Source organism: Choloepus didactylus, chromosome 4 (assembly GCF_015220235.1).
Source record: "Choloepus didactylus isolate mChoDid1 chromosome 4, mChoDid1.pri, whole genome shotgun sequence".
Classification (NCBI taxonomy): Eukaryota; Metazoa; Chordata; class Mammalia; order Pilosa; family Megalonychidae; genus Choloepus; species Choloepus didactylus.
In genome coordinates this window covers 146,857,224-146,880,815 of record NC_051310.1, presented here as the reverse complement: position 1 = coordinate 146,880,815, position 23,592 = coordinate 146,857,224, and the positions used below count along the sequence as shown (strand labels likewise).

Genomic DNA, 23,592 nt, shown 5'->3' with positions numbered 1-23,592 from the left:
GGAAGACTGTAAATCTTTCTATTTTCTATATTAGTAGCAAACTACATTTATCTAAGCAACAGCTCTTATTCAGATAGAAGAACTAACTGGGAATCAAGGAAACGACCATAATAAAACTAAGGCTCACAGCACTGTGACATGTATTTTGCAGACAATATTCTTTACACTATTCATACGGGATGTCATGGGTATGAAAATCCTTTTCAGTATAATATATGTGGTTGCAAATGTAAAAACAAGTATGATTTTGCCTGTCATTTTGCAAGAGGGCAACATAACCAACACTGATTGAAAACAATCACATTGTGCTCTGTTTGGTTCTTTACCTTTTTGGGCTTTGTGGGTTGATTTTGTTTGTTAGTTTTGGTCTTCCCTATCAAGGTGTCTCCTAATTTAAAGTTTATACACTATATTTCTAGAATATAAGTTTGACAGTGGAAACAAAATATTCCCGTTTTTTTCATAAAAATTTGGTAAGGACAATTTATGTGTTAGAACAGTTAGGCAGATTGGTGTCTCTTTTTATCTTTCATCTAGACATTTGAGAATTGGAGTTTTAGCATCATCTTATAGGTGTTCATTTAAATTCCCCACTTTTATGGCCCATAAAAACTTCAAGACTTATCCTTAGTCTTGAAATGTCAGTATATTCTTGGGTAGTTCTGCCACATATCAAAATGATAGACTATTTCCTCTTACTATATTTGTTACAACTTATTCCATTGTTTAATAGGGGAACTGCTTTTAAATTTGTTCTTAATTGAAATACTATTTAATTCACATGATTTAAGTTGAAGCATTAATTTCATTTCAACTCATCATTAATGAAGCTAATTTCAATGTAGTGTATCTCTTTTCTATAAGGGAAAATGTAAAGCAATTTCTTTTAATGAAAGTTACAAAAATATGAAGTGAAAGTTAGAAAAAGAAATGAAATCCAAGACTTTAAGGTGAAAATGTATTATCTCTTTCCTCTGTAACAGAAGAAATTGGAGTTTAATGTTTAAAATATCTGTTTATTCCACTTCTGGCTTGAACATATGTCAGCTTTCAATTGCATTATTTTTATTATACTTCTAGTTCATTAAAAACAAACAAAAAAAAATATAGGTAAATAAATGCACAGGTAATGCCAGAGGATTATTAATGAAGATTCTTTTTTCCTTTTAACTTGAACCGTTCACTTAAATCCTTTATTCTGATGTGATACATATTAGCATCAGGGGAGACTGACAACCATCAGAGAACCTGTTATTTTTCTTACTCCTTTGATGACCAAAGAAGTACAGTGGGATTTTATCCATCTTCTTAGTTCTAGGAACTAAGACTATGATTTTTCCTGCCTTCTATCTATTTCCTGTCCATAATTTCTGGGTACAGAAGCATGTGGGAAAATGTGACGATGAATTTACATTTACAAAAATGAGAGGATGGGTCCAAAATGGATTTTGGTCTCCTCTTCAGAATTGGCCATTCTGAATATTTTCTGTGAATTCAAATTGTGTAATGCTCATTTGCAGTTTTACCAGTCTTCATGTACAGTTAAAGAAAACTATATGGAAACTGTGATTAAATTGTCAGCTTAGGAGGAAAGGATAAGAAGGTGTGAAAATGGATATAAAATGCATATAAACTTGATATTTGTTTACAAAAATAAGACTTGCTATTTTAAATAAATCTAGAGTAGTTCATTTTGAACAGGAGGCTTTTGTTTTTATATTGTGTAGTAAGTAGCCTACTCTGAAAAACAGGTTGTCAAACAATAAAATATATTGTTACTAAAAAAAAAAAACAAAAAAAACCACTAAGGCTCAAATTTAGTTTTCAAGACAAGACTCTCTTTGGCAAGACTGATGCAATGAGTCCCCAACAAACAGAACCCATTTTTTTATTCACATGAAAAATGAATGCTGCTCAATAAGTCAGACAAGAAGTATTAACAATAAAACAATATGAATTATATTTTAGACAACATTTAAAACTCTCTCCAAATAAGTTAATTCCCTTCAAATTAGTCACTTTTATTCATTTATCTATCTATCCGTCTCTACTTCTGAGAAACTAATTCTGCAAATCTTACTTTGGGAGAAAATATCTTCAACTCTTGAGAAACGTCTTTAATAACAGCAAATTATCATTGGAAAGTATATTTAATTTTTGAAACAGTGAAAATTCATCAATAGGTGTAATGAATTTAAAAAAGCAGATAAAATCTGATTTTAATGTTGACTCAGGTAATGAAACTGACTCTGAAAATATCAGCACACTCATAAAATTCATAGCATTCCAAGATCCCTACTAAGAAAACTATCACTAATTGAGTTAGGTTCTAATATTTTTAAAGTTGTTATTTAAAGGTCACATCTGTTCTTGGGTTTTAAGTATACAAACAAAAAGTAACTTGATTTAATATAAACAGATATTTGGAGAGTAAATAAATCTCATGAGCTATATCTACACATCCACATTTAAACCAGTGATGTATGATGTTTTTATGTAAAATGAAAAATCCTTAATTTAAATAGCAACATATATTCTGCTCTAAAGACAAGGGAAAAAGAAAGAAATTTAAAAGCACTCCAAATACTACCATCTAAAGACCGTTATTCTTTTGGTGTATACCTTCCTAGATCTTTTTGTACAGATTATTTGTATATTTGTACATCTGTATATCTAATACATATTGACAATTTGTCCACTAAATTACTTTCCCATTAATATAGCATGAGTGTAAAATGTTTTCTTTCGTGAAGTGTATTCTTATAGCATTTTTCTGTTGTTTTGTTGATTTTTTTAAGTGACTTATAGGAGTACAATATATATTCAAAATTCAACCCATTGTTTTTAAATGTTAATAAATTGTGCTTGCAACTCAATATTTGTCTTCATTTTTTTCTGCTATTAGTGACAGGCTTAGATCTTACTTACCAACATTCTATATTCATCATTATTTTCTTCTAGTATTTTCTAGTTTGTTTATGGCTTCTTTTCTTTAGTATAAATGTCTTTAATCAACTCAAAATTGATTTTTTTGTGCTGTGTGTGAGATAGGGATCTAACTTTTGTTTTCAATAGCTACCACTAATTTAGGTAGTAATTCAGCCAGGCAAATGCAAAATAAACTTACAAGCTCCACATTTTTCTTACCTGATAAAAGTAAGGGTTGGGTTCAGACTCTCCTACTCCCTGAAAATCTTCAACATTAATGAGCTGGAAATCATACAGCAACCCAGCATTTGCTGTACTAAATTCTGGCAAGAGCTGCACATGTGGTAAGTTTCCCAGATTCTTGTATCGCCAATTGTAGAGGTTGCACAAGCTTTCCAAAGACAAATACATGCCGCCAAAAAGGAAAAATTAGCAATGCAAAAATCTCTTTTAACATACATAAGAGGGTTTCTGAGCAACTTTGCTTCCTTTTAATGTTCATGTCACCCATATATATGTTTACCTTTTTAGCAACAATGCTTTTTCAATCTTGGCCTCCCTACTTCAAGTAACCAAGGGTCAAAACACTGATACCACAAAAACGATAGCTCCATAGTGTTCTCTGAGGTAAACGATATCTTTACACCAAAATTTAAAAAATTCGGGAAGACTGTAAATTGAGGAAAACTTTGGTGTAATTACGAGACAGGGCCTGTGCTTTAATGAAGTGAGATAAGAATTAGTGTGTTCTCTTGCCTACCTTTACTTTAGATTCCAAAATTATAATAACCATTTATCTTCTGGGGCCATCAAAAACAGGGGAATGGATGGAGAACAGAAGCGTGAATAAAATATGAAAGAAAGTAATTTATTTTGGTCGACTCATACCTAATGCAGAAGGCAATAAAGATGTTTTGAGATTTGTAGATGGCAAGTTCCTGGATAGCAGGTAATGCTAAGAGCTCTTCTAGAAGATGTTGAGAAATACTTGGATCACCAAACTGATGTCGTTAAATTGGCATGATTTTCTTTTCCCTTTGTTTCCATTACCTTGCTCTGGCTCTCCCTTGGGCATCGAGGTCCACAGTAGGAACTCCAACACGAACAAAGCGAGTAAAGAGAGACTGTTCCATGTTTGAATACTTCTGAAAGGCCATATTCTTAATGACTGGAGGTAACTGGTGATGATCACCAATCATAATCCATCGTTTCAGTCGGCTAAAACCATCCTGAGGATTCTAGAAATGAAAAGTGAGGAAACAGCAAAATAGCTGAATTAATATATCATCTTGTTAATCTCTGAACTAAGGCACAAGAGTCTTGGTTTTCATAAACTGCCCCATTAGCTTACAAATTCTCGATATTCACCACAAAGAGGAATCTGGCAAATCTATAGAATGACTTGTGAACAGAGTATGGTTAACACTGCTCTTGGCTGATGGTGGGTAAGGCGGGGTGAAAGGATTGAGAAGGCAAGCATAGAATTATTGTACTTTAGCAGATGGAGTAATCCAGAGGTCTGTGAAGCTTAGGTCAGCATTAGGCAAAGGTTGCATAGAGAGAGACAGAGGCTGAAGAAGGGAAATGGAGACATCAAAGCAAACATCTTCTACCAAAATTATGCCCGGGGCCAGTTCTGAACCTCCAAAGCATTAAAGACTGTATCTTTTAAAATTTCTTATACTACTACTTAAAAATTTCCCATTCTATGTGTCTCCTCATTCCTTGAAGGATATCCTGATAAAATACATTCCAAATTCCAAATAACTTGGCCTATAAAACAACTTTTAGAACCCAATCATCTGTAAAGCAGAGCAGTCTCTCTTCTTAAATTTGGAATTGTACACTTTGTTTTCAATGCTTCAATAGTAAAACTATTGTAAGAAACATTCTTAAACATCACCATTTAGTTCAAAAACCTAGGCCTCAAATACAGAAAAAAAACCAATGTACTCAGTGAACAAAAAACAATTCTAGAAACAACATTAACACAAGAAATTAAAAAAAAAAAGTTTATCTACTCTCCAAACTGCAAATGTAATTTACTTGATTACAATTAATACGTCTTTTCAAAACTACTTTATAGAGATAAACTCTGAATTTTTAAACAGATACCTTTGGAAACAATACAAACTAGTAAATAAACAGTGCAAAGATTAAAGAAAGTTCCAGGTTTAATGAAGTTAAAGAGAATATATAGTTGTGACAATTAGTATCCTAAAACTATGTAGCTTTCTGATACTGCCCCCAGAATTCTTAAAAGTTTATTTTCTTTGTCTCAGATCTTAATTTCTTACCTGTAAAAGAAGAGGTATAAAAGTTTCTATCTCTAGAATCTGAGCAGCTTCTTCCATTAAAATGTTGTCATACTGGGAAAGGGAGAAATGGGAAAGCTTGTCAAAAAGAGAGTTTAAAAGGAAAACAACTACCTTCATAATCATAACATCCAAAAAACCCAAATAATTTCAGATAAAAATAACAACATACACATTAATTCAAACAGAAAATTTTATGGTCTTATTATGATTATGCCCTTGCTTCTCCAATTCAAGTCTTCGATCTAAGGAAAGCTTCCTAAATACACAACTCTACATTGAGAAGGTATCATATATCATTTCTTGCATTGCAATATCAACTCTTTTCAATTAAGCTCTTTAAATTCTACGTAAGCAAGAATCAATCTACAATTATCTATGCAGCCAGTCCCCATTGGTTTACTTATCCCAGGTGTATTCCAGGGTAATTTTTTCTTCTCATGAATCCTACCCAGCAAACAATCCCTTCTGACACCCCTGGGCATTCAATCCATCACCAAAGCATGCCAGTTTTATTTTCAAAAATAGCTCTTGAATATACTCACTTTTCTCCATTTCTACGACCACTGTTACTCAGTCTAAGCCACTACTCTGAGAACTGCAATCTCCTACCAGCCCCTCCCCTTCCAGTCTTTCCTTCTCCAAACCACTGACACAACAGATTCATCAGAACATGTCATCTCCTGGTTTCAAATCTTTCACTGGCTTCCCATTGTCTTTTGGAAAAAGTCCTTAACATGGCCTACAAGGCCCTGGAAACATTGGCCCGCTTTTCTCTCCCTCCTCATCTGGCACCTTTCTCCTTACTCACTAAGCATCATCACAATGACCTATTTCAGTTTCTCAGAAATGGCAAAGTCTTTCATGCCTCAGGTCCTTACACATGTGTTCTCTATTTTTTGTTTACTTGGCTTCTTCTCATCCTTAAAGTATCAGTTTAAAACTCATTCTATATCAGGCCTTCAAATGTAAAATCAATCTCAGGCACATCACAATTTGTAATTCTGTGTGTCCATTTACTTGTTTAATATCTAATTTCTGTATCCTCCCATGAAAGTGTAGTGTGTAGTCCAGTTCTCAGCAATGTTAGACACTGTACATTTGTAAAATAAATGAAAATAAGCCTTTCTTAATCTACATTAAGTAGATCCACAAGGTTTTTAAACTCTTAAACAGGTGCATGCGTGTGATAAAAATAAAACCTCAAAATTAAAAATATAAGATATTTAAGGGATATTATCAGCACTCATGCCTATAGATACATTCCTATATATACTATGATGCTTAAATATAGAATATGATTAATAAGTTTGATAAGCTACAACAATACTTTAAAAGGTTGCATGAAAGCATAACATGTTAATTCTGATTGCAACATTTTCCTATTAGTAAACTTATATGGTTTAATATCAAATTGAAAGTATATTTTATGTGTCCAGCACAAGAACAAAATACTTAGTCTCACTAACAATTTGTAAATGGTAAGTTCACACCACTAGGGTAAGTTCACACTACCTTTGAATAAATTATTGTATTTGTCCTACCTTGTACCCAAAGAATCTTTCATCCAAGATAACAATTCTATCACTTTGAATTTATTTAACACCTATCTTACAATGAGCTCATAACATTACAAAATTATCACTTCCTTTCATCAACAAAAAATGCTTTCCTAACCTTGAATTCAAACTAGTACACAAACCCTATTCTCACACAAAGGCTGTATCAATTGCAGAGAAGCTAAATAATTTTCATTACAATCTGAATTTAAGTCAATATCACTAGCAATATCACAGGGAGTCTGCAAATTTCAATTTACTGCTTGGTCATTTCATTCCACTTCAACTCAGTCACAGGCTAATAAGATACATTGCTTCCTAACTCTCCTATATTTATCACGTGATGAAGCATTTCTATTTCTCATCATATAGTCTAAATAAGAATATTCCATATCCTCATATGGAAGGTTTTCATTTACTGAATGAACAATAACCAGTGACTGGATGAGTGTTTAATATGTGAACAATGCAAGCATACAGATGAAAATTATGAAAATCAGAGTCAAACAGTATTTTTATAACTTTTAGTTCTGTTCGGATATTTTTTAACATGTAAGTGAATATAAATTAATCTACTTTAACAAGTACTAGAATTTAGATAAATAACCATATGGTGAATGGTACTTAATAACCACATGTGGGAGCCCCAGGACCAGGGCCTTCCCCAAGTGCCTTGAAGACTGCACACAGAAGCTTGTGTGACCTAGGTCAGTTAAGGTTTGAGCTACTCTCCTTGTAAAACCAGGCCTCAGGTGCTAAATCTAATCTATAGCTTACCTCCCTCCTGAAACTACCTCCTCACTGAGACTCCCTGAGATACTACTATCTACAAGATAACCTATAATCCTCCCCTTCTCCCTCTTGATTACAAATGGTCCCTCCCTAGTTCACAAGACAACCCCCTACCCCTGCTTCCGCCTTATGCTCTCATACCCATTGGAATGTCAAGCCCTTATAACCAGCTTGTTCAGCCCCTCGAAGTGCGGAGTACCTTCCACACCAAGCTCTGAACCTGTTGCCATTCAGAGCAGCTGACTTCCCACCCTGTAGGTAAGCACCCAAAGCAAAAGCTCATGTCTCAGAACATGTCTGGTGCTTTCTTTAGTCCTTCGGCTGCAAAAGCCCTCTTGGTCTGTGACAACACATTATCGAAAACTAGATTTAGATAAATTAGACTTGGAATTCACTAATCATATAAATGTGATGTTATCATCCACTTTTTAAAAGAGACATTTTTAAGTAATTATAAATGTGAACTTCATTAAGAAGTGCATCAATCCCTGAGGGAAACAGTCTGGCCAATTAAAAAAAAAAAAAAAGGGAAACAAAAAATTAACAGCTAATAGATGATGAATTAAGGAACTAAAATAGTCTTCACCTTGAAACCTAACTTGACCAAGTCATGTCGTTTTAAGGCAGCATGAGTACAGGTCATAGCAATGATTTTGGCTTCTTTCACCAAAAGGTATTTAGATCTGTCCAGACCACTTCGAAGCAGTTCAGAGGCTCTGAATTCCTATTGGAGTGGGGAGGAGAGAGAGACTATTTTAGGAAAATAAACACAGTTTATTCATACATTCATAAAATCTAGTCAATCAGACTTAATTCCTGAGAAATTAATATAAATATATCATCCACTAATTCATTCTCACTATATCTCTTTAAACTAAGCCTAGTGAATCATAATTCTGTTCATTATTAGTTAGGTGCTAAGTTCAAACAAAAGCTGATATTCAAGCTATAATTTGGACTTTTTTTTTTAATAAGGTAAAATAATATTTACAATATAAACAAAAATACTGAATAAAATATCAATCACTTTGTACCCATACACTCAGGGTCTCTCCAAGAAAAGAGAAACTATTTCAATTATTCATAACAAAGGGAATTTAATGCAGAATTGGTTATACAGGTGATGGAGGAGCTGAAAAGCCAACCAGGGAATGGTAAATTCAGAGATTAGCAACAGCAGGAAGCCACTACCATTCCTAGACTAGGAAGGATAAAGGGAGGAGATAATGTCATCAGAGCACAGGGGCTGGTGTCACAGAACAAGCTGGAATCACAGTGGGCCAGCCAAGAAAAAACTAGAGTCAAGGAGGAGATTAAATTCAAGGCCATGAGGTTAGGTGGAGAAATCCCCTGGCTTCTCTCTTCAACTCCTACCACCACTCTCATTGGCTAAACCCAACCAGACGTTAGATGACATGGGGGTGGGAGAGATCTCCCATAGAGAAGAACAAAGGATGGATAACAGACAGATCTGAGGGGCAAACCAGCCCAAGCAGAGTAACAAATATCAAGTTTTAGCAAACCTGAACTTGTTACATTCATCAGATCCTTTTTTTTTTAAAAACATTTTTGCCTTGTTTTTAAATAATTTAAACATTGCAAATCCAGGTAAGGCACCCTGTATATTCTTCTCCCTACTCCCTCCCAAGGCAACTACTATTATAAAATGAGTATAAATGAGTATGCTTTTATCCTTTTACTCTGTGATTATGTAATCATAAACAAATATAATGTTTTGCAGATCTAAAAATTTCATCATCATATTATGTATATCTATCTTTCTGTATCTATCATCCTTTCATTTTACCCACCCATACATGTATCAGATATTTACTGAATATCTATTATGTGCTAGATACTGTTCTAAGAAACAGAGATACATCATATCTAAAAGATACAAAGATAAAAGAGACAAAGTCTCTGTTCTTTTTATCTGGAGTAATACTAAACTGAGGAATCTGAAACTGAATGTGATCCTTCTACATGACTGCTACTGTATGCCACTGGTGTTTGCCATAGAGGCAGGCAAATCTAGGAGGCATCCCAGGGGTTCCCTGGGTTCCAGACATATTCTTCTTTGCCCCCTTTGTGTTATTATTTCACCTTAATAACCAGGATTTATCATCTCGGCTAACAGGACACTTTCACTTTTTACCTATTGGGCATGACGAACTTAGAATGGCTCTGTGGCAGTCTGAGAACCATCACTGAATTCCCTGATGTTAAGCATTCCTTTTGTACATTCTAAGACTTTTATACCAGAAAGCCAAAATAATGGAGATCCAGTTTACATCTTAATTTCTACTTTATTTCTTTAACTAAAACACTGAATGTTTTAAATAATCTCACTTACAAGTAACAATCAGTTGTTAGATTTGAACAATTCATATTTACATCATAAAAAAAAAAAACTAAGAATTTTTAAAGGAAAGTTTAAAAGAATTTGAAAATCCTTACCTCAAGCTGAGTAAAGATTTTCTTAATATGCCTAAAACATCCTTCAGCAATTTCCATGTCTTCTTCGTAAGATCTGCCTTTAAAAATGGGTTGAGGGGCATTTGCAAAGTATTCATGAAAAGGGAAGAAAGTGGTGATTTCTGCAACATCTGGCAATGCCGTCCCTTTATTTTTCACTTTGCTAATATACTCTTCCCAACGAGACATCACCTGTAGGAAAATGTACTTGAGGTTAATTTTGCTAGCTAATTATTACATTTTAAATGATAAAATTACAAAATCTGGTAAAAACAAGATCTGCTAAGAGAGGGAAAAGAAATGATCCAATATGACTATTTTTCAACCAAGTAACTGATAGATTACCCTTCTTTTATAAAAGTAACTTCTATGATCACAGGATAAAGAGGCTTTTTAATAAAAAATGCAGAATCCGGAAAGAATCTCAGGATCATCTCAAGTGGCTTTATCGTAGACATTTCAGATTCTCCCTCTATACTCAGGGCAGTTTACTATGACCACCACCCCCTTTTTTTAACAGCAATCTAGGTAAAGAAGCTCTCATTTTAAGTACCTCAGTTTCTCTCTATATATGGTAACTCCAGCTTTAGTATCTTTTTAATCAGCATGGTTCTTTTCTATCCTTCTCCCAGACTTCAGTAATTTTCCCAGTTTTCTTCACTACATTTATAAGCTGAGTAGATCTGAATAGCAAATTCATCCTTGTATAATAGCTATGCCTCTACCAGCCAATTCTTAACTTAATTTCAATTTTTGTAATACTCCCAGGTATTTTCTGTTATAACTTTAGTATTTCTCAGAGTGGCACTTAGGCAAAATTTCTGAGGAGTTAAATAAAAATGTATAATCCTGGACCCTACCCCAGAACTACTGAATGAGAATCTCTGGGGACAGGGCTTGGGAATTTCCCTAGTAAACAACATAGCCAGTGTAATTCTTATGTGCATGAAATGCTGAATTGTTCATCTACACTGTGAAGCTTCATGTTCATTTTCCTCAAAATTTATTATTTAAGCTGCCACAATTTATAAATTATTCTTTCACCTTTTAAAAGCAGTTTCCACTGAGAGTCTAGTAACTTTTAGCTTGTGCCAAATATGCATTTAAGCATGATCTTTAATATATTATTCAAAGTTCTAAACCATCTGAGTCTAATGTGGAATACTGTGAACAATGATGTGTGCGTTTTCCGTGTTTCACCAAAAAACCCATGAAATCTGCTCATTTTGAATGGTACTACACTGGCTTGTGAATACACTTATAATGAACATACAGCCCATTCTTTCATACACATTTTAAAATCCCAGCATTATGATTTGTAACTAAAATACACAAATGGCATTAATGCAAAAATAGCAAATAAAGTCATGCAAAAATCTTCATTCTTTGACTATGTTTTAAATCCACTTAAAATTATTAGTAAATCAACTATTAGAGCTTTTTTTATTCACTTTATATAGCTTTCTATTTCTGATTGGTTTTTATATCCAAAAAATTAATCCTAGCAAAAGCCCAGCCCTAAATTGATATCAGAATTTATAGTCCTGCTGTGCAGTTAGTTCTAAGGCATAATGTATTTCTGGAAATTTGAAAGGAAAATGTTTTCCTGCTTTAGTTGATTAATATACATGGTAAAAGTAAGTTATAGAACTGCACTTTGTTACCACTGGGCAACTAGAATAGAAAATTTGCCAATAGCAAAAAAGAAAAGAAAATATTTAAAAAGTAGCAACATTAGCCTTTCACTGAATGAGTCATCAAGCAAAGTTACTTAGCAAAGAAAATAGAAAATAATAAAAAACACAAACATTTAACATTTGAAATTATAGGTTTGGCAAAAGCATGTATTTTAATCCACTCAACAAAAAACGTTTTCAAGAAGGATCTCAAGAATTCATCCCAGTTTCAACTGAGGATGATATACAATGAAGTATGATTTTAAAACCCTTAATCTCTCACCTGATATAAGAAGAAATATCCAGCAGTTTCACAAGTATATGATGCATCTCCTGGAACCCCCAGACTCTTTTGCAATCGTTTGACTTCTTCTAAAAGTTCTATTCTTCGAGCCAGGACGTAATTAACTCTTCCATACCTAAGAATTCCAATTAAGCAAAAAGGCAAAATTGTGTAATGAAGAGACTTTTAAGGAAACTATCAACAAGATATTCAAATAAATCCTAACGGAAACTATAAACCGCCAAATGGAAAACAACAAAGGACTATTTAGTTTCCTAGCTGCTAAACAAATACCACAATGAGTTGGCTTAACAACAAAATTTACTGGGGCACGTTCAGAGGCTAGAAAGTTTGCTTCCTCCCAGGGCTGGTATATTCTGGCTGGCCAGCAATCTTTGAGGTTTCTTATCTTTTCCATTACCTGGAAATGCACATGGTTAGTGTCTTTTCCTTTCTCTTCTGGGTTTCACTGACTTCCAGCTTCTGGCTGCTCCTTGTGACTTCTTTCTGTGTTCAATTTCCTTTGCTTATAAGGACTTCAGCCATATTGGAATAAGGCCCACCCTCATTCAGTTTGGGCAGACCTTAACTAATAACATCTTCAAAGGTCCTGTTTACAAATGGGTTCACACCCACAGGACCAGGGGTTGAGGCCTAAACATTGCTTTTGTGAGGGATATGATTCAACCTCCAAAAAGGCATAGCTTATATTTAATTACAAGTAGTAGTTCTTAGGTTATTTTATAGCAAGGCTACTTAAAGTACAGCCTATGGACTAGTACTGATCTGCTAATTTGTTTATGGTCTGCAAGGAACAAAATCAACTTTATCAGTAAGCAAGTCACTTAGTTCAGTTATCGTTTTCTTTTTCCATAACAAGACTTTCATGAAGAAGAAAGCAGTACAGTGCATCCTGATGCAAGCTCTTTATCTCATCACAGACCAAGAACAAATACTTTACAGATTGGCTAAAACTACCATACAAGTATATTAGCTCTAAGGGCTTTGAAAAGTAATTTTAAAATGTATTTGAACATTTCTTGTCATCTATGTATCCCAGCATGTAAGCCTGGCACCTGACACTATAAAGTTCATAAATATCTGCTGAATAAATAAGAAAATTAAAGCTGGCTGGAGAGTACCTTTCTCAGAAACATGTAGTCAAGAAAGACAGTAGTCCAACCAGAATTGGATCCCAAAGCCTGTATATACTCTTGCATTAATAATAACAAAGTACCCACTGTAACTCTAATGCTGAAAAAAAAAGTTTATCACTGCTGTTCACATATTTACAGATTTCACAAATCATTTTCCTAGCTGCTCTGTAATTCAAAGGTTCACTCTTGAGATAGCAAGAAATGATTAAGAGTAGGAAAGAGACATAAGGCATGGTCTGTGTTTTTAAGTTTTCAACTTAGAAGTGTATAAATATTATAGTAGGTGTGCCGATTTGTATACATTATGTCCCCCAGAAAAAGCCATATTCTTTGATACAGTCTTGCGGGGACAGATGTATTAGTGTTCATCAGGTTGGAACCTATTGGCTCAGTGTTTCCATGGAGATGTGACTCAATCAACTGTGGGGGAGACCTTTCATTGGATGAGTTCCATGGAGGTGTAGCCCCACCCATTTAGGGTGGGTCTTTACTGGATCACTGGAATACTTTAAAAGAGCCACACCCCCCTTCTCCCTAGCTAAGCCACCTGAGCAGGTGAACTCACTGCCCTCCTCCCTACATGGGACCTGACTCCCAGGGGTGTACATCTCCCTGGCAACACAGGATGTGACTCCCGTGGATGAATCTGGACCTGGCATCGTGGGATTGAGAACATCTTCTTGATCAAAAGGGGGAAGCGAAATGAAATGAAATAAAGTTTCAGTGGATGAGAGATTTCAAATGGAGTCAAGAGGTCACTCTGGTGGACATTCTTATGCACTATATAGATAACACTTTTTAGGTTTTAATGTATTGGAATAGCTAGAAGTAAATACCTGAAACAATCAAACTCCAACCCAGTTAGCCTGGACTCCTGAAGACAATTGTATAACAATGTAGCTTACAAGGGATGACAGTGTGATTGTGAAAACCTTGTGGACTGCACTCCCTTTATCCAGAGTACGGATGGATGAGTACAAAAATGGGGATGAAAAACTAAACGAAAAATAGGGTTGGATGGAGGGTATGATTTGGTTGTTCCTTTTTACTTTTACTTTTTATTTTTATTCTGATTCTTTCTGGTGTAAGGAAAATGTTCAAAAATAGATTGGGGTGATGAATGCACAACTATAAACTGGTACTGGGTGCAGTCAACTGTAACACCATGGATGATTGTATGGTATGTGAATATATTTCAGTAAAACTGAATTTAGTTTAAAATAAATAAATAAATAAAAAAGCCATACAACCTCAGATGCAGAGCAACAGAGAGTGACATTTAAAAGAGGAGCTGCAGCCAAGAGAGACATTTTGAAGATGGCCATTGAAAGTAGACTTTTGCTACTCCAGAGTTTACCTGGGAGAAACTAAGAGAATACCCCAGACATCTAGAGAGAAACATCCTGGGAGAAAGCCATTTTGAAACACAAACTGGCTTTTTTAAAGGAAGACATCAGCCACGTGCCTTCCCAGACAACAGACGTGTTCCAGACACCACTGGCTATTCTTATGTGAAAGTACCCTATTGCTGACGCCCTAGCTTGGACACTTTTATGGCCTTAAGCCTGTAACTTTGTAATCAAATAAACCCGGAACAGTAGGTAACCTTTTCTCTATTTGCTTATCTGTAGTTCAAAATTTTTTCTATAATGAACACTTTTGTAATGAGAACAAAATTAGGAATGTTTATAGAGTCTGTAATTGTTCTGGTTTGCTAATGTTGCTGTTATGCAAAATTTCAGAAATGGACTGGCTTTTATAAAGGGGGTTTATTTGGTTATAAACTTACAGTCTGAAGGCCATGAAAATGTCCAAATGAAGTCACAGAGGACAAGTATACCTTCATCAAAGGAAGGCCAATGGCATCTGGAAAACATCTGTTAGCTGGGAAGGCATACGGCAGGCTGTATTCCAGCTACACTTTCAGCTCCTGTGCATTCTTCAAAGTGTCTCTCCTTGGCTGCAGCACCTCCTTCTGTCTATGAACACTTTTATAGGACTCCAGTTATTCAGTTAAGACCCACCCTGAATGGGTAGGGTGACACCTCCATGGAAATTACCCAATCAAAGGCCTCGCCCACAGGTGATGGGAGTCACATCTCCATGGAAACACTCAATCAAAGGATTCCAACCTAATCAACACTAATACATCTGCTCCCACAAGACTGCATCAAAGAACATGGCATTTTGGGGGCCATAATATATCCAACTGGCACAGTAATGAAATGCAAAGTTCTTGTGACAGAATGCTAAACTTTAAAAGAACTATACAATGAATCCCTATTTACTCAATTACTATTTATTCAATTTACTCAATTATTTTTAAAATCTAGAATTATACTACTAAAAAAATCTGCAAAACTATTTTTTTTACAGCTGATTATTGAAAAAAGATTAATAAAAACTTGTTTTAGGTTAGTGGATGTGCCAGTTTGAATATATTGTGTCCCCCAAAACGCCATTATCTTTGATGTAATCTTGTGTGGGCAGATGCTATCACTGTTGATTAGACTGAGAGTTTCTGTGGAGATGTGCCCCACAGTGATGACTCTAATTGGATAATTTCCATGGAGTGTTGGCCCACCCATAGGTTGGGCCTTGATCAGTGGAGCCATACAAATGAGCGGACAAACAGGAAATCAGTGCAGCTGTGAGTGACGTTTTGAAGAGGAGCTACAGTCAAGAGGGACACTTTGAAGAAAGCACAGGAGCTGCAGATGACAGACAGTCTGAAGACGGCCATTGAAAGCAGACTCTTGCTCTGGAGAAGCTGAGAGAGGACAAATATTCCAAGTGCAACTAAGAGTGACATTTTTGAGGGACTGCAGCCTAGAGAGGAACATCTTGGGAGAAAGCCATTTTGAAACCAGAATTTTGGAGCAGACGCCAGCCACGTGCCTTCCCAGCTGACAGAGGTTTTACAGACACCATTGGCCATTCTCCAGTGAAGGTACCCGATTGCTGATGTGTTGCCTTGGACACTCTATAGCCTTAAGACTGTAACTGTGTAACCAAATAACCCCCCTTTTATAAAGCCAATCCATCTCTGGTGTTTTGCACTCTGGCAGCATTAGCAAACTAGAACAGTGGAGTCATGGATGATACCCTCCCTTTCGACTACTTCACTGTAAAATTTTTTCTTTAGGTAAACTGGTATTACTTTTAGTACACAACAATAATCACTATTTTTCTTTTTAATTATGACAAAGAAGAGAGGGTAAAAGAATATGCACAATTGAACAAGTGCACACACATATACTAATAAAACCTAACTAAGGCTTGAATTGTGTATTAGAAGGCAAAAATTACTTTTTTCCTCTAGAAACATGGCAGCACCTGAAATCATTTTAAAAACTCTTTATCTGCTCTATATGGTAATATTCAAAAACTATAAATTCCAGTACAATATAATTATAATTAGAGTATTAAGCATTTCATTAATACCCATATGTTCACTGCGTTCTGAGTTATTAGATTTCAGAGTCTAACTCATTTTGGTAAGTTAGCTTTAGTATAAGGAAACACTAATGTGAAGAACTCAATGAAGTATACCTGGATGACCAGAAGTTAAGACTCTAGAGCCCCAAATAACTTACAGTGTGTTGTTCTTTGCCCTCTGCAACATAATCAACATTATATAAATTAACAGTTCAGTGAGCTTGGTAATACAACAAGGCAAAATAGATAATGCATAATAATTGCATGCACTTTCAGTTTTTCTGATGTCTATGATCAATTTAAACAAAGTTCATGTTCAATAGCCAAAAGATGTATTAAATACGTGCAGCCATTAATTCTGTCTATTGCCTGAAGTTGTGCTTTAAAAATGAATTTAAATATAAAACAAATGAACTATTATAAAGCAACTTTGAAGGTAAAAAATTTAAAATACTAATGGCAGGAGAAATTTAACTTCTGAAAATTTAGACAATATACAATATATAATGTTAAATATAAATTAAAGCTAAACTGGCAACAAATACCTGAAATAATACTTACAATCCCAGAGCTTATACAGTCATTACTTTCAGTTTGCATTTCATTAAATAAATTACCTTCTTAATGGGTACCTAAAACATGTGCAGATTAAATGTCTGGATGAAATGTGAAAAAGTAAGCAGTGTTGTCAGCAAAATTACAGAGTAGGTAGCTCCAAACATCTCTTCCTGACATAAACATCGAAAAACAAGCAGAAACTGTCAGAACCAATTTGTTCAGGGAAATAGTGAAAGGTTTATAGCAATCAAGTGAATGCTGAATCAGGAAAAAGGTAACTTAAAAATGGTAGGAAAGCTTTGTGGTATTTTTTACTTGCCCTTGCCTTACCATCCCTCCTGATCTCTGCCCTGACTCAGTGGCAAGTCTTAGTGTAAGACTGATCCCTGGTTCTGGAGAAGCAGAGCAGACCTTATTCAAAAATTATTGTGCTTGTCTGTTTTAACCTGTCTGGAAGCTATCCAAAGGACTGATCAGAGGTACTCATATATTTTTCACCTAACTCAGATCCCATTTCAGGATGGAAAAGTGGTAGGCATTGCTTAAAGACAATATAAAGTGAACAAAATCCTGTAGCTGCCTGCATCAAAAGATTATAGTTGAAACACACAATAGACCAGACCATTTAGAGCCTGGGAAGAAAAGTCAGGGAAAGAGTTTCTTTGGGAATTCAGGGCATTCAAAAAGCACATATGTACAGTGAGAAATTAAGAAAGCCATATGCATACCCAGGACAGAACACATGGAAAAGACCTGGAAAGACCTTAACCTTTCTCCACAGGCTGATTTCTAGGTTCACTGTAAGCAGGAAATGAAAGCTAAGGCAGAGTTATAAAAAGTCTGTCTAAGTGTTAAAGCAATGCCCCAATGCAGAACCAATCTGCAAACACTAGTAGAGGTATTTTTGTTATTGTTGTTTATCTCCAGTTTTTCAAGGAAACTTGTCAAATCACTGGTTGAACACAAGCTAAAGGAACAGAGACTTCAGTGACCACATAGAACAAGGAATACAGCCTTTGGAAAAACAGTTTGGAAAAATCCCTAAACAAACGAACAATTATAGCCTTTAGCAATCAAGAAGTGAAAATCCTGGAGAAAAGGTGGAACCTGATTTCCAGAATTACCACATGAAATTATTCCCATGTCCAATTTCCAACAACAACAAAAATCAAAAAGAACACAAAGAAACAGGAAAAGACTCACTGAAGAGGAAAAAAGAAACTGACAGAAACCAGATACTGGACTTAATAAATGAAGATTTTAAATAAAAAAAAAAAAAAATCAACCATCTTAAACATGCTCAAAGAACTAAAGGAATCCCTGATAAAGAAGCAAAGAAAACTAAGAACACAACATATGAACAAAATGAGAATATCAGTTAGAGATAGAAATTATAATAAAAAATGAAATAGAAATTCTGGAGCTGAAAAGTATAATAACTAAAATAAAAAATTCACTAGAGGGAGTCAACAATAGATTTGAACAGGCAGAATAATCAGTGAACTTGAAGCTACGACAATTAAAATTATCTGGTTTTCAAAGTTGAAAGAGAAAAGAATGAAGAAAAGTGAACAAAGCTAGGGAAGCTGTGGGACACTATCAGGTGGACCAACATGGCATTTTTGAATTCCCAGAAGCAGAGAAGAGGGAGAAAGGGGCAGAAAAAATATATGAAAAATTAATAGTCAAAACTCATGAAATGTGACGAAAGACATGAATTCCACATGCAAGAAGCTCAACAAACTCCAAGCAGGATAAACTCAAAGAGATCCACATTAACAAACAATATAGTCAAACTGTCTAAAGAGAGGGAAAACCTTGAAAGCTGCGAGAGACAAATTGTCATGCACAAGGGATGGTCAATAAGATTAACAGCAGACTTCTCCACTAGAAGCAATGAATGCCAGAGAGCAGTGGATGACATATTTAAAGTGATGAAAGGAAAAAAATAACAACTAGCATTCTGTATCTGGCAAAAGCTAAACTTTTCTTTAAGAATACAGGAAAGGAATGATGTCATCAACATGGTGATGTAAACAGCTACTGCAAACTTCTTTCCAGAGACTCAATGAAAAAAGGACAATTCTGAATTGTTTGAAACTCTGGAAGAGGATATAGACTGGAAAAGGACCCTGCAAATGAAAAATTGAAGAAAGTGAAGAAATATCAAGTAGGAATCTTCCATCCCAGACTAGCTGGTCCTCTCTCCTCACCCTCATTCAGTCTCAGGGTGGGAAAGACACAAAAACAGCAAATGGGACCACTCCCACCACAGAATAAACTATAAAATCTTTCATAGCAGTGAGACCTGTCCCCACCACTGTAGACCCAATGGGGGCAGTGGAGAACATCCCAAGGCCCAGGGCAGTGAGGGACAAAGAGACTGAGAAAATGTGGACAAAGACTGTGATTTCAGCTCTGGGTCTGAAAGCACTTTCATGCTTGAGGGAAGGAGCAACTGGTGGCCATTCCCTTGCCTTGAGGACAGCTGGAGTACTGGATCAGTTGAAGGAGTACTTTGCCATAGGTGGAGCCCTACATCAAGCCACATTTTGGCCAGCAAAGCAGCTTCAGAGGACAATTAAATTACTGAACAGTGCCATCTGCTGGACAGTCCAGAAGGTGCAAGGAAATTGAAACATTTTTAAAAAGATGCTCCAGATTCTTTCTTAGGACCAAAGGAGCTGGGCTACATGCCCTGTATGGAAACCCAGCCCCATTTTGGCTGAGAAATACGGAAGACCCAACTGTTAAAGCAGAGTACCAAAACAAACCCAGATTTTGCTGGCCAGCAGGAAAAAGAGCACCACTGGAGGCCAACAGATTCATAACACCACACAGAATGAACTTGCTGGGGTGCCCACAAAATAAAGTTTTAGTGGCTGAGAGATTTCAAATGGAGTTGAAAGGACATTCTGGAGATTATTCTTACGCATTATATAGATATCTCTTTTTAGTGTTTAGTGTATTGGAATAGCTAGAAGGAAATAACTGAAACTGTTGAACTGCAACCCAGTAGCCTTGATTCTTGAAGACAATTGTATAACTATCTAGCTCACATGGTGTGACAGTATGATTGTGACAACCTTGTGGCTTACACTCCCTTTATTCAGTGCATGGACAGATGAGTAGAAAAATGGGGATGAAAAGTAAATGAATAATAGGGAGGGATGGGAGGTTTTGGGTGTTCTTTTTTATTTTTATTATTATCCTTTTTTTTTGTAGTAATGAAAATGTTCAAAAATTAATTGTGGTGATGAATGATGGTACTGTACACTGTATCACTGTACAGTATGTGAATATATATCAATAAATTGCATTAAAAAATAGTGGGGGAAAAAAAGAATACAGGAGAAATTAAGACATTCCCAGAAAAATAAAAGCTAAGGGAGTTTTATTAGTAGACCTACTGTACGAGAAATGCTAAAGGGAGTCTTACAGATACACATGAAATCATATTTCTTTGTTAGAAATATCAAACAAAGAAATAAAAAACACTAGTAAAGGTAAGTACGTAGGGAAATATAAAAGCCAGTATCGTACTTTTGGTTTTACTTCCTCTTTTTACCTATCTGATTTGAAAGGCAAATGCATAAAATAATAATTATGTATCTTTGTTAACAAGCACACAAGATATAAAGATGTTATGTGTGACAATGATAACAGAAAGGGAAGGAAACAAAGATGGGTAAGAGCAGAGTGCTTGTATACTATTGAATCTAAGTTGAGATTATTCAATGGTTAGCCAAAGGTAACCATAAAGAAAATAACTAAAAAAATACAGAAAAGGAAAGAAAGGGAATCAAAATGATAAACTAGAAAACAGTTAAATACAAAATACTAGAAAAATAACAAAAATCATAGCAGTGGAGGAACCGAGGAAGGGAAAAAACCTAAGAAAATACAGAAAACAAATAGCAAAATGGTAGACTGTCCTTCCTTATTAGTAATTACTTTAAATATTACTGGATTAAACTTTCTAATTAAAAGGCATATTGGCAGAATGTATTTAAAAAAACATGATACATCTATATGCTGTAGTGTCTTTATCTGGTTTTGGCACCAGGGTAATGATTAACACTTCCTAACTTACCCTATGATTTAAGTATTATTCGATACCAAAACCAGACAAAGATACTACAACAAAAGAAAACTACAGACCAATATCCCTTTTGAATACAGATGCAAAAATCCTCAATAAAATACTAGAAAACCAAATCCAGCAGCATATTAATAGGACTATACATCATGATCAAGTGAGATTTATCCCAGGAATGCAAGGGGTGTTTCAACATAAGAAAATCAATGTAATTGACAGAGTGAAGGTAGGAAAAAAACAAAACATAATCTTCTCAAATGATGCAGAAGGAATCATCTAAAGTTATACAGCTTTGAAGCATGTGAACTGGCAACATTAAAAAAGACCTCAATAAACAGAAAGCAAATGTAACTGGCAATTTTTAAAAGCTGAAGGAGGTAACTCTTTTCATTGAATTAACTGTATATACAAGGAAACAATGATACAAACACACAGAAGTGGAACTGAGGGAGATCATAACCATAGTGTAGGTAAACTATGCTACAGTCAAACCATGGCCTAGTAGTAAGCTATGCTAGATCCTTTCAGAATTAAGCTGGATTTTCAGTGTTCTCTTCTTCTGGTATTTCTTTAATGATGAAAAAGAAGAGATGGTGTTCTAGCCAGAATGCAAAACACCAGAGAGGGATTGGCTTTTATAAAAGGGGGTTTATTTGGTTACACAGTTACAGTCTTAAGGCCATAAAGTGTCCAAGGTAACACATCAGCAACTGGGTACCTTCACTGGAGGATGGCCAATGGCGTCTGGAAAACCTCTGTTAGCTGGGAAGGCACGCGGCCGGCGTCTGCTCCAAAATTCTGGTTTCAAAATGGCTTTCTTCCAGGATGTTCTTCTCTAGGCTGCAGCGCCTCAAAAATGTCACTCTTAGTTGCACTTGGGATATTTGTCCTCTCTCAGCTTCTTTGGAGCAAGAGTCTGCTTTCAACAGCCATCTTCAAACTGTCTGTCTTCTGCAGCTCTTGTGTTTTCTTCAAAGTGTCCCTCTTGGCTGTAGCTCCTCTTCAAAACGTCACTCACAGCTGCACTGAGTTCCCTCTGCCCATCAGCTCATGTACATGGCTCCACTGATCAAGGCCCACCCTGAATGGGTGGGGCCAAGCCTCCATGGAAATATCTCATCAGTTATCACTTACAGTTGAGTGGGGCGTATTTCCATTCAAATCTGATCAGCACCAAAACATCTGCTCCACAAGACTACATCAAAGAATATGGCTTTTTCTGGGGGACGTAATACATTCAAACCGGCACAGATGGTTAAACTTTATTTTGTACACCATTTTAAAACTGACCCCCATTTGCTCACCTGCTGAAATCTTTCTCTGTCTCCAGCTCTTCTTCTCCATGACCAAGTCGCAGTAGGTGGCGTTCATCAATATCTAAAGCCATGATTTTCTCAAACAACTGGTTCAGGGCCTGGAGAACAAAGCACATAAGATAAATGTGTGTTCTAAGGAATCAGCAGACTCCTACAAAAATAACAGAAAATAAGGATAGAAAAGAATGAGCACTGCCCAGTCAGAGAAGAATCAAAACCAAACACAGAGAGAAACAGGTCTCACATTATATCATTTACAATTTAAGCAAAATAGTACTTTTATTGATTTCTGAAACTGCTGTCTATGTATACTTGGCCAAACGAGTAACTATAAACCATAAGACTACCAACCCATTTAAACCTCTGTTTCCAATTTGTGAAAAATGAAGGTTCTGTCTCAGCTGCTATCTTCCCCATTTAGTTATAATACTTAAAATAATTATTAATCTATACCAAGTTTTGTTTCATTCAACAGCATTTCCATGGATTGCAGTTGGGGAAGAACTCATGGGCAGAGAGTAGTAAAAAGAATACATCAAAAGGACCACAAAGTGGAAAGTTAGAGTGCATCATTCAAATCTTAGGCCCATAGTCTTAAGTATTCTATACAACAGAGAGCAGAGCACTTATTTATGGCAAACAATTCTGATGAAACCCATTAAAAAGTCAACCCTTTCTACGTATGAAATGTTCACATTTAGGTCCTTTTAAGTCCCAGTAATTACTATCTGAACTGCTGTAGTTTTGGGTTGTGAAGAAAGGCAAATGTTTCATAGTATGGAAATATACACTAATAAAAGTTTCATTTAAAAATTAGTCCCCATTCAAGCAATCTTTCAATGTAATACAGATATTCATGTATTATTTCATAAAGGTATTAAATTCAATCCAGTATAAATGTTTTGGAGTTGGTCTTTCAGTACTATTCATTCTACTAAATGAAGAAAAATACTATTACAAAGGGTAAAGGGCGAATGCTTCCAATCTCAAAGTAAA

At 35.5% G+C, this 23,592-nt stretch overlaps 1 protein-coding gene across 1 annotated transcript in view; it reads right to left on the bottom strand.

The window, feature by feature from the left end:
- The window catches only part of AQR (aquarius intron-binding spliceosomal factor), a 133,330-nt gene that overhangs the window by 15,634 nt on the left and 94,104 nt on the right, over positions 1–23,592 (bottom strand). The window contains exons 24-30 of the mRNA XM_037834363.1: positions 22,585–22,694; positions 12,029–12,164; positions 10,052–10,261; positions 8,181–8,318; positions 5,226–5,297; positions 3,979–4,166; positions 3,148–3,319 (exon numbers count right to left, since the gene is read on the bottom strand). Coding sequence (XP_037690291.1) covers positions 3,148–3,319; positions 3,979–4,166; positions 5,226–5,297; positions 8,181–8,318; positions 10,052–10,261; positions 12,029–12,164; positions 22,585–22,694 — 1,026 coding nt within the window. The remainder of the gene's footprint in view (positions 1–3,147; positions 3,320–3,978; positions 4,167–5,225; positions 5,298–8,180; positions 8,319–10,051; positions 10,262–12,028; positions 12,165–22,584; positions 22,695–23,592) is intronic.